At 42.1% G+C, this 12,059-nt stretch overlaps 1 protein-coding gene across 17 annotated transcripts in view; it reads right to left on the bottom strand.

Annotated features, from left to right (window-relative positions):
- LOC117753018 (calcium/calmodulin-dependent protein kinase type II subunit gamma-like) overlaps nt 1-12,059 on the bottom strand; it is a 32,535-nt gene that overhangs the window by 15,448 nt on the left and 5,028 nt on the right. For all 17 annotated transcript variants that reach the window (XM_034570821.1, XM_034570813.1, XM_034570816.1 and 14 more), the window contains exons 3-11: nt 8,382-8,441; nt 6,054-6,108; nt 5,793-5,858; nt 3,960-4,032; nt 2,657-2,759; nt 2,127-2,210; nt 1,559-1,653; nt 837-959; nt 625-708 (exon numbers count right to left, since the gene is read on the bottom strand). In XM_034570821.1, the coding sequence (XP_034426712.1) occupies nt 625-708; nt 837-959; nt 1,559-1,653; nt 2,127-2,210; nt 2,657-2,759; nt 3,960-4,032; nt 5,793-5,858; nt 6,054-6,108; nt 8,382-8,441 (743 nt within the window). The remainder of the gene's footprint in view (nt 1-624; nt 709-836; nt 960-1,558; nt 1,654-2,126; nt 2,211-2,656; nt 2,760-3,959; nt 4,033-5,792; nt 5,859-6,053; nt 6,109-8,381; nt 8,442-12,059) is intronic.

Raw genomic sequence — 12,059 nt, 5'->3', positions numbered from 1 at the left:
CAAATTACTGGAGAGATGCACAAGAGTCCCTTAATGTATTCCTCTGTGCATTTCTCTAAAGAAGCCATGCTTCTCATGCTTCAAATTCAAGTTTCCTGATTATGAGCAGCCACTTAAGAACTAGTCTGAATAAGGCCCTGATCGGACTGAAGCAGAGTTTGCAGTGAGATGGGTTTCTCCCCCAGTTAGAGTCAGTAAGCGTTTTACACACTGCTAATGGCTGGACACCTTTCATTTTGCAGCTCTCTGAAACTCCTCCGAGCAGAAACGCATCAAACAGGATTTGGATTTTTACCTCATTGTCCAATTGGATTAATTGATAGGAGGGTGTTCTTTGGTGGTGATGACAAAGTTAGCAGTTACTTGGAAACAACAATCATTGAGACAGACAACAGCAGTTCTGGAGGCAATTGAGATTTCAGGTGAGTTGTTGTCATGACTTTAAAGTGCACTAGTGCAGTGTGGTCTGACTCCCATTTTGCTACCTGCAAAAGACACAGAATGCGCTGTGATTGAATGAGGCTTAAATCTGACTCTAAAACTGGCTTTGGAGAAGAGTTGAGGGGAACCAGTAAAATAATCGAGGCGGAGGAAGGAAGGTCACAAAACAGATTTACTGAGTACCTTGAGTTTTCGGCGAGCATTGAATTTGCGGAGACACTCCACAGTTTCCTGTCTATGCATCATGGATGCCACTGTAGAACGGTGCTGTAGGAAGAAAAGAAAAATAATTATTGTGTGTTTTATGTCCAGATTCATTTATGCACCCGCCAACACCTTCTTGTGTAATTCCAATAATCGTCTTGGGTGGGTTTGGTGAGTGAGCGAACACTTACGCAGACCCATGGGTGTTTGAGGGCCTGTTCGGCAGTGATTCTCTTGGCTGGGTTGATGGTCAACATCTGGTTGATCAGGTTCTTTGCCTCTGGAGTCACTGTGTCCCACTCTGGGGAGGGGAACTGAGGAAACAGGAGAAACAGCAACAGTTGGAGAGAATGGAAGGAGAGAAGATTGGAAACAGCACACGTTTTCCTGGTTAACAGCTCGCATCGGCATGTTTCATTGCTAATCCACACCATCTGGGCTCCGGGTGTCAATTTAATTCGTCAAAATTATGCCGATATGACAACAGAACTGCAGAATTACTTTTTGGATCAACAGAACACATGCTTCTGTTCCAGGTCTTTAAATCATTAAAATTGAAAGTAAATTCCCTTCAAACAGGCTGCCTCAGACTCCCCCCACCCAACTCTCAGGCAACTGCAACGTGACTTGCTTTTCTGGAGACAGAGAGGAGGATACCCCTTCTCTGATTCTGTCTCCTTCTCCCTCCCTCTCTCTCACACACATGCACGGACACGCACACAGACACATAGATACACATATACACACCTCTGCAATGCGTCAGGGAGGCCCTGATAGGATCAATACTTTTAGACCAACTCTCAATTGGACACTACTAAACATTCAAAAACTGCTTAGCAAAGTCCTGCACTGCACCCTTTACAAATATTCACCTCGTGAACGAACGCACACACTCACATGCACACACACTTACATCATAGGCCCCAGCTTTGATCTGCTGATAAAGTTTGTGCTGATCTTCATCCCAGAATGGAGGATATCCCACTAACAAGATATAGAGAATAACACCTGACAGAAAACAAGAGAGCAAGTGAATGTGAGAGATCATGGTACAACACTTAAATCATTTTTCGTTTGAATTAGGAAATGTTATTGTTTCTATTGTACATTTCATAACAATCTTAAGCACATAGAACGCAACATTAATAGTATAATATAGTAAATTAAATACATTAAGATGCAAGCACTTTTTTAAGCCAAGTCCACACTACACGACTTTCAAAGTTGTCGGATCGCTGCGCAGTTCCCACTACACAATTGTCTTGTGATCGGGAGTCTTGTAGTCGCTGTGAGTTCTCTCTGACATAGTTTGCAGGGTTTAAAGATGATCATGCTTCCACCTTTAGCAACAATCTTACCTGTAGATGAAACTTTGTACGGCTGCTGAACTGGTTAATGTGACTAAAGACAAACATGTCAGGTGTTTGTTTCCCACCACTGCAACAGGTTACATTTACCCAAAGTTGAGGCTCTCGACTTACCACAAGCCCATATGTCCACAGGTTTGCCATAGGGGTCTTTCCTCAGGACTTCAGGCGAGAGATAACCAGGGGTGCCCGCAAACCCTGCCCGACGAAAAAATTACAATTAACAGCAGATTCCTCTTATTAAATCTCTGGTATAGGCTATTTTTGTGTGGTTATGTGAATGGCTCAGTTTATAGTGACCTGCTGGACTCTAATGCAAGACCAGATTATGTAGAGTCACAAGCAAATGCCCATTAATCATCTCGTCCCCGCTAGAGAGTCGGCCAAATGCTGGCAGCTCGGCTGTTAGCCAAGAGACAATGATCTTAGTATGAACTGTAAAATGTCTGAGCCTCTTAAGTAATGTTTGCACAAATATTCTTTGGCTTTCAAGCGGGCAGACATATATAAACCCAATGTGTATGAAAGAGGACCTGCTCAGCACTATGCTCAAGAGTCAAAACGATCCAGTGCTAATCGCAGAGACACATTAACAGATCCAACACATTTGATGTGTGCGTGTGTCACTGTTTGTGTTTTCTTACCAAACCAAGCCTGCTGGTCTCCCTGCACTTCAATAGCTAGGCCAAAGTCTGCCAGCTTCACTGCAGCTCCCTTCATCTTACTGGCCAACAACAGGTTCTCAGGCTGAGAGGGAGACACAGACACACATGGTGAAGCAGAATGTAGGACAAGGGATCGAGACAGTGACAGACAGACAGATAGTGACAGGCAGTCTTCAGCAGAGGTTCTTGGAAATATTTATATTTGATGTGTTCGAAACAGCTCGTGCGGGGGTGGCGTAAAGGTGTGAGAAAGCGATGGAGAGACGGAGGAGGAAGGGAAAGGATGGGTGGTTGAGAATCTCCACAATGCCTTATATGGGCATGGGTTCGTAGCCATAGAAACCACTCGGGAGTCATTTAGGCAGCACTGCAGACTGCATGCTAAATGGAAAGTGTACTTAGCGAGAGGCAGCGTGTGTGGCAGCGTTCTAAATGGCCGTTGTTTGGGCAGCAGGACATAAAGGGCCGCAGTAAAAGCCCACTCAGGATAAAAGGCCAACAAATCAGACAGGCAGCGCTCGAGGAAATAACGTTATTCTCTCACACAAAGCGCGCAAACACACACGAAACCCGCCCACGCGTCTGAGACATCCCTTGAGACTGATTTCTTTTCACACTTTGCAGTCTTTCCATGAAAAGGTACATTTCGATACATATTATTATTACTGTCCTTAATACTAACATTATCATCATCACTTTAAAGTGGGTTATGGAGAAAATGACTCACTACCTCTACTCTTCGCATTTGAGCCTATCAGCAAGTTGGGATACCGCAAGCCCCTCCCCCACTGCTCCATGGGTGGTGTGATGTCACATGGGTTGTCGTGGCAACTCCTGAGGTTCACCTATGCCTTCACCTCCTCTCTGATAATAGACCCCCCCCCCTTCATAAAAGTACAAAGTGTGCATGTGTGTGCATGCACGTATGCGCTGTTCCAAGTCCTTGTCGTTTCCTTGCCATTGGTGAGAGACAAACCCCTCCACGTGACCATGACTCACCATCTCTGTGCTCCGCATGAACACGCAAGCACGCATGTACACATAGACACACAGAGTTGTGGTCAAGGACAGACAGGCTGACAGATCTGGGCACAGATAAGAGGAATAGACGGTACAAACACTAGATGGGAGAGGGAGAGACGCGAGGGAAAAATAAAAGGGATGGAAGCAGAAATGCAGAGAGAGAGCTACAGAGAGCCATCTGTGTGTTGCCATGGCCACGAACAGAGGTGTGTGTGCGCATGTGAGTGTGTGGTTGTCACGGTAACGGGCAGCCACTCACCTTGAGGTCTCTGTGCACAATATCATGCTGGTGGATATGATTGACACTCTCCAAGATCTGACTAATGCAATGACTACATTGAGAGAAGAGGGGACAAACAGAGAAAGACATGTCACTCACTGGCCATCATTACAAAAAAACATGCACATGATTTGTCCGTCATGAATTTTATTGAAGCCTGGTGGATTATGGTCTGGTTTTAAAACTGATGCATTTCAGTGCAACACTTTTAAAAGGAATCGCTAGTAAGATAAAAAAAACAACGTCACTCTTGATCAACTGATAGCGGGAAATGAGAGCTGCTGTACATTTTAAGGTTGGTCTGAGCAAATGCTTTTTCAATCTTATTTCACAGACTGAAATTTGAACTTTTTAGACAAATAATGTGTGAACAAATAAACCTTTAGATGTGGGATGTAGAACTGAAACAATTAGGGAATTAACTTCAGACTACTCTGACGACGAATTAGCCTCTGAGGGCAACGACCAATATTTTGGGACTTCCAATGTCGACAGCAGATATCTGGAGCTTACTGTTTTGTACCTTCTGTACCTCGTCACAGCTTCTTCAATGTGAGGATATGGTCATTTCTCAGTTTATACACTTGTAAATTCAATATCTTTGGGTTGTTAAATGTGGGTTGCACAACAAAAGCATTATAAAACGCTACAGTGGCTCTAGGAAATTGTGATAGGCTTGTAAAATGTTGTATCTGTAACTATTGAGTGAGAACACATTGCAATCATTTGATCAATTTACAAAGAAAGAAGGATGCATAACAATATAAAACTATAAATCACCTGTTACATTCTAAACAAGAGGAAGTCAATGTTAAATTGCACAACAAACATATATTATACAAACTAGTATATTTCTCAAAACATTATCCAGGTTCTGTAGTTTAAACAATCAATACAAAGAAACTTGTGTGGGAAGCCTTTCACCACACAGTCAATAAATCTCTATCCCAGTAGCAATTTAAGTAATGTGGGCGTCAATTCAGCTGCCACTAATACCATTGCCATGATTTCTCAATTCTGAATAGCGAGCGTGTTTTCACACCAGTGTGTGTTAGCTCACGATGGGCCTTTTGATGAGTTGACCAGCTTATTACTGTGGCGTGAGGCTCAACAATCCCAGTACATGGGGCTTGTGTTCATGTCTCTACAAAAGGTTAATGGGTCAAAGGTAACGCCCAGCTTGAGAAATTGTGGCCACATGGATTTTAAGCTTTGGTTTGTGTGCGTGTGTCTCCAAAAGCCCCCTGTGACTAGGAACAAATGAAGACCCCCTAATCCAATTGTACAACAGACTTCATAAGCTGCAGACCACAGAGCCATAGGGAAGAAAGAAGGATACCACAGAGGAGGAGGAAGTAGAGAGGGAGGAGAAAAAGCATAAATGTCAATGTCAACAAAATGTCAGAAAATGGAAAAAAAAAATGTCCAGGATGATTTTTACATGAGCCAAGGTGTCGTCTTCGAAATATTTTGTCCATTCAATAGAACAAATCCCAATAAATATTTAATATGTCATTAAAAACAATTTAGAACCAGACATTTTGTGGTGCCTATGCCTGATAATAAATGTAGGAGGAGTGACGCATGAGGCCAAATAGAAAAGCGAGACAAGTATATTGATGCACCTGTTGACAAGCGCATTTGCTGACAAGAATACAAGAAAACCAATTACATCCACCAGCGTGTGTCTGTGTGTTCACATTCATAAATCGAGTGAGAATTCATACATTTAACAGGATTAAGCTGCATGTTTGCCGCAGAGAGTGTGTGTGCATGTAAATGTGAGCAGCAGCTTCCATATGAGACGCTCACCTGGCGTCAGCCTCGCTATAGTACTCCCTGGCTACAATGTCTTCAAAAAGCTCTCCTCCTGTCACCCTGGGAGGGGAGGGAAGGAAAGGAAAGGTTAAAGAAAACAAGGTTAGGGGAAAAGAGAAAGAGAGAGAGAGAGAGAGAAAGACAGATGGGGAGGCAAGAGAGAGAGAAGTTGTTAGCATACACAAACAAAAATGCTGTCCCATGCGTGGACAAAATGTCACTGTGCGTTTGTGTGTGTGTGCAGAATATACTCACAGGTCAAAGACTAGGTAATGAAAGCCTTCCTCTGAAATGCTGTCATGGAGTCTCACTGCAACAGAGAGGGGGGGCAGTTAGACAGAAAGAAAGACAGGACTCAGGCAAAAATAAATGAAGAATTGCTGTATTGTTTGACTGTTAAACCTCCTCATGAACCTTAAGAGGAAAAGCAAAATCTAAATTATTTGAAGAGATGAATGGACCAGGAAAATAAATTACAGTTAACTACAGATGTGACATGTTGATTTTCTTCCCCCTCACCGCTGTGATTTAATGTTGCCTTCAGTGGCCAGGGGAATAACCACCAATTAATTAAAACGCCACAATCTGATTACTGTCATTAAGTGATGAAAACATTTTGTTTGGGGCAAGATTAACAGTAAAAACACCAAAAAAAACAATAAAACATCCGTCATACGTCAAATTTCTATACCATAGGGATGTATGTCTGACAGCCAAAAATTAGCAACAGTAATTGTAGCCGGTCATTTCGCAAAGGAGTGGTATTTAAAACACAAGTGATGTGTTTGATGCTCTTCAAACTGTAGTACCTGTCTGTCACATGCTCATATTCACCATGATCAACTAAGTATGACTGTTCCTTCTTTTACCAGTCCTCACATTTGATTTAGAGCAGGAAAAAACTGGGAAATTTGAATCTTGTTGTTAATCAAGTGTTGCATATTTTAGAGTTTGTGTCTTTTAAGTATAAATATTACCAATAATTTGGTAACCAGTGTAAGCAATCATAGCTGACGTGATTTTCACAGTTGTGGTAAACATTTCCACAGCAACAGCGAGCTCCACCAATCAAGGGCATCGCTATTTCACTTGAAGAATGTGGGAATTGTAATACTTCTCCTTGACATTGCAAATAAAACACATTTTTCTTAAAGCACAGTTGATATTATTCGGATTTGTGGTTCCTATATGAGCATATAACATTGTTTCACGATCACGTATGGGAACTCTATTATGGATGGTTACAATATTATGGCTGATAATCAAAATCTCTATTCAGAAAATGAATGGGATTTTTACTTCCACAGCTCTATTCCTGTATAACAAGGCTCTGATTGGCTACCTGGGAGCTAGTCGTGAAAGAGGCCAACAAAAACCTATGCAAATCGCACATGAAAAACTGTAGATGAGGGCGGTGGAGATCAACGAGAGTTTGTTACCAGAATTATCTACTAATTACTAAAGGAGACAAGCAAGTTCTTGGCCAAGGACCGAAAAAATTAAATGGTGATTACAGGGATGAGCTCACATTTCTAGTTAGACGGTTACTATCCCAGCCCTCCTGTCAATGTAACTCAACAGCAGCAGAATGACGAAGCAGAAACCAGACAGCAGGATCCAGGCGTTAGAAGATGGGGCTGAGATACAGCTTAGGTTTAGTGTCAGGGGAGCCACAGTTATCGTTATGTAAAATGAATATCAGTTGTATAATAAGATGAAGTAGGATGGCCCTGCAGCAAGAAACAAGAGCGACTGCTCTTTCCTCCTCCTCCCATCTTTTCACTCTCCCTCCATCTGTCTCCCACTCCTCCTGCGTTCTTCTCTCCATCTGTCTCTTTTTTGTGCCCTCTTTTGTCCAAACTTTGAATGCATATGATGCCAAAATATGTCAAAAAAAAAGAGGGGAAAGGACAAGAAAGAGAGAAAAATCTATAGGGAGGGGGGGAAGAGAATAGGGAAACTAGGCAAGAGGCAAATGTGTGCCTGGGGGGACGGATGGAAAACTAGGACAGGAGGAAAAGAGAAGTAAGTGCAGCGGGAAAGGTGTCATGGATTTGGTCAGTTTCCCCCCTTTAGGGCCCTTTGATCCCCATCTCCTCAGGACAACTCCATTAGAGCTGGAAAATGCTTTTTAATTTTTAATTATCATCATTGTAATATCAATTAGGACACTTGTAGGCCGAGTAATCCGAAAGAGTCATTTAACCAGGAAGTGAAGAAAGCATTGGGCATTCCTCATAAACATCTGAGCAGAAATCTGATCTCAGCACAGTCAGCAAGCTTCAAGCTAAACCAGTCACTCACTTATTTTGCATTTCAAGGCGGTATAGGTGATGTCACATCTCTTTATCATGATAACTCACAAAATTCTAACCAAAGCTAGTAGTCTTGAGCTGTTCTACCAAGATGATGCCAGACATCACTTTTGCATCAGCATTATCCTGCACAGCTAACAGGTTTACTTCAGAGGATCAGAACAACGGTATGGACCAATACAGGTACAGTACTTATTCTTTAAGCATGAGCAACACTGTGAATACAAAATCCCACGTTGCACATTTAGCCTTGTGAACAAAGACTCACCGATGTTGGGGTGCTTCAGGAGACGGCAGATACGAGCCTCTCTCTCAAGCTTCTGATGGTCTGAGGAGAGAAAAGTCACCGTTTAGACGAGTTGCAATCAGAGCAAGAAAGCATTTGTTACTGTTACATGGTCAAACAAGATTTTTGATGCATTAGTTGGGATTGCTGCTATAGGCGGGCAGACAAAATAACTTAAAAAAAAGTTTTTCTTGCAAAAATAAAATATCTATGCAATGATGCCATTTCATTCATTAATTTATCTATTAACATTTAGATTTCATTTGATTGGTGTCAGGATTTCTAAAGATGTCCCGATGCCATTTTCCCTTCCTAACTGGTATTTAACTTACCATGACTAACTTGTGTAATTTTCTTTGAACTTGTTATTTACTTGAGTATCAGTCACAAACAAAGAAAACCTTTGTATTCAAATACTTGTAGTGCAAGTATTTAAATAGGGATTTTTTGGTGTACATCAATGCAAATATTTTACACCATGGCGCTAACCTTTCAGAGATACAGTTCGTTGAAGCTGAGCAGCTGCATTTGCTCCTGAACTGTAACAGTCACAAGCAGAGCTCTGCTAATCTCATGTGTGGTTTTAGTTAAGGTTATTAAACACGGAGGTCAAATTAATGAGGCTGTGTGGTAATGGGAGCATACGTTTGCATGTGTGTAAAGGTGTTTGTGTGAAGACCAGGTCGGTTATTGAGCGTTGCAGTGTTTGCACTCCTGGTTGGGAGGCGATGCTAGCTAAGAACACACGCCGCGAGTCTAAACCAACATCCGTGTTTGAAGATTTGACTGAATCCTGTAGCTGTGAATGTGCACATGCATGTGTTTGTGTGAGATGTAAGCACGTAAACCACATGACAGTGTGACGCTCCTCCCTCCCACAGTAGCCACAACCGTGCTGTTGAGGTCAGAGGTCGCTTGAGGTAACTAGTGAAGATCCAGATGTGTGTGTGTGTGTGTGTGTGTGTGTGTGTGTGTGTGTGTGTGTGTGTGTGTGTGTGTGTGTGTGTGTGTTATGACTGTAGTAAAACTAACTAAACCCCATAGCTCAACGGTGAGTGCAGCACACAAACTGTGACAGGCGCAAACAATGAGGCAGCCTTGCTAAGATTTGCATTCATTTCCCGAGTGCAGCAACAGTCTCAGATATATTTCACATGCTGTTGCTGAGCAATCAAATACCACCTCGACCAACTGTTCCCCTACAGATGCAATAAAGTATGTACAGACATAATATAAGAGCACGCTGTTAAAGGAAGCAGTGTCGCTTTCTGCAACAGTTTCAGTTTGTCATGTCTACACTTTCTTTGCATAATTTCCCCAAACTTGTTTCCTACTTTGATGCGTTTTGAAGCTGACGTCAGCTGTTTTGAGGATCTGTCGTCTGCACTATAGCATGGTGCTACACTCTCCACATCTACCTTCCTCCACCGTCCCTGTCGTCTCTCTGCAGCTATAGATTTGCCTCATCTGAGAGAGAGACCTGAACCTCCTAGTTACACCAGTGACACAGAACGCACGGACAGACAGAGCAAAAGGAGGGAGGATTACATGGAACGTCCATTTGCTGGAAGAGGATAACAGCTCCCCTGTGTGTGTATGTGTGTTTGTGAATAGCTGACTACCCTGGTGCAGTGTCACTGCAGCACTCACTAATTCATTCAATCTCCTTATTTGTTGGTGCGAGAGTGTGTGGTAGAAGAAGACAGGAAAGAGAGGGCTGGAGGGTAATTACTGGCACTTCCTGCTGCTCTCTAATTGGCCATCTGCCTTGCCGTGGGGCGGGCCTACAGCCATCTTACATCAGCTGAAGAGGATGGAGTGGACCCAACACACGTGCCCATCTCTCTGCCACACATAAAAAGTCGTAAATTTCTCAGAGGATCCCATTCAATCCGTTTCAGGCAAGTTTACATCCAAACTGGGATATACTGAATTGATACCGTGCCAGTATTTTGGGGGGTTTGTACATTTTCAGTGGGCATTTAAAAAATATGTACGATATAACATTTTATTACCTGATAAAGAGCACTAAATATAGGGATGCAATACCTTGTTTTACCTTTGTAATAGCTATTGTAAAACCGTTCATATGCACTTTGCCTAAGATACCTATTGAACGAATATGTTTTTATTGTTTTGCGGTTGCCAGGAGGTAGCTGCTTTCACTCAGTATTATTTTCACTGGGTATTGTTTGGCACAAATACTAAATTATACGTATTCAGATTGTGGAATAAAATGCTTCCAAAATGCCTTGATTAAACAAAATAAGCTCAAATTCGTATTGTCAACACATAAAGGTTCTATTTTGTCTTAATACAAAACAACCTTCATAAAAATCATGAAATATCTAACCAATCAATAAGTAAGTAATCTCTGCCTCTCTCTTCTCAATCCAGCTGTTATTACAGACATGCTGAGCCATCAACATCCCCCCCACTGGCTCTTTTGTAAAGTCATGACCTTTAGGCCATGAACATCAAGGGCTTGTAAGAAATTGGGTTAATTAAAGGCTGCTAAAAATGTTGAAGAAAAAACCCAACAAAAAACAATAACATTAAATGATTTTCCTAAATACCATACTTATACAGACATATGTGATCTAAACTGTCAAAAGCTCTGTCCCAAGGATGTATACAATTACAATACAGGAATTGAATTTTAATAACTGAATGAGGTATTCTTGCTTCTGTAACAGAACCCAGAAGGTCTGGTTGAACTGGTTTTACTTTGGCTCTCTAGAGCAAAAAAAAAAAGCTCATCTAAATTATACTTGTAAACTTCCAGTGCTTCACATTGTATAAAACAGGACGACAACTGGTATCCTTCAAATGCAAAAAATCAACCGCCATTATGGTCACCATGGTGACCGCGACACACCACCAATCCAGACAAAGCCCAAAGCCCCCCTTTTCTGATCAATGGCAGGAAACACACAGAGGGTAGTGTGACAATTAGACTGAAGCGCAATTCTGTTTCACTTCATTACTCAGACTGACAATCTTACTCATGTTGGCTGATATCAGTCGCAGTGGGAAGGTGGTATCTGTTGTTAGAAGGAGTTGCCTTAATGTTGATATCTCTTAAGGTTGACTTACAACTATCGTTTTTTCATTGTTTTTCATGTATATGTCTCGTTAGCTAGCTATGTTAAAAAGGGACACCCCCCCCATCCTAATCTGGACGTCAAAGGTCTCAAAGCTTTTGCATTCAGGGAAAAATCCACCACCAAATCTTAAATCACTGCACAAATCAGAGACACGGGCAGTGAGTCAGAGGTCTGAACCCTGGCATCACTCAGGGGAGATCACGGCTGAGTCTTCGTGATTTGGCAACAGTAATTATGAAACAGAGTTTAGCTGCGGGAGGTGAGCTTAGACCTAACAGGCAGGATTTGGGGAAACTGCTGAACAATAAATAATATTAGTCGAGTAGCACAACTTAAATTATTTTCACTGGGACAATCATACCGCCCCAGGACACTGAATGTAGGACACTACAACAATGTTGAGGAGGAAAAGTACAAGGGTAGCACATCAAAGTGGATAGTCTGTCTCACTCTGACACACACACACACACACACACACACACACACACACACACACTTGCAGCAGACAATGCAGCAGCCATCTACTTTCCACAGTCACTTAAATCTACAACAA

This window comes from Hippoglossus hippoglossus, chromosome 19, assembly GCF_009819705.1.
Source record: "Hippoglossus hippoglossus isolate fHipHip1 chromosome 19, fHipHip1.pri, whole genome shotgun sequence".
Taxonomy (NCBI): domain Eukaryota; kingdom Metazoa; phylum Chordata; class Actinopteri; order Pleuronectiformes; family Pleuronectidae; genus Hippoglossus; species Hippoglossus hippoglossus.
Note: the sequence above shows the minus strand (reverse complement) of the source record. Positions and strands in the feature narration are given on the sequence as shown.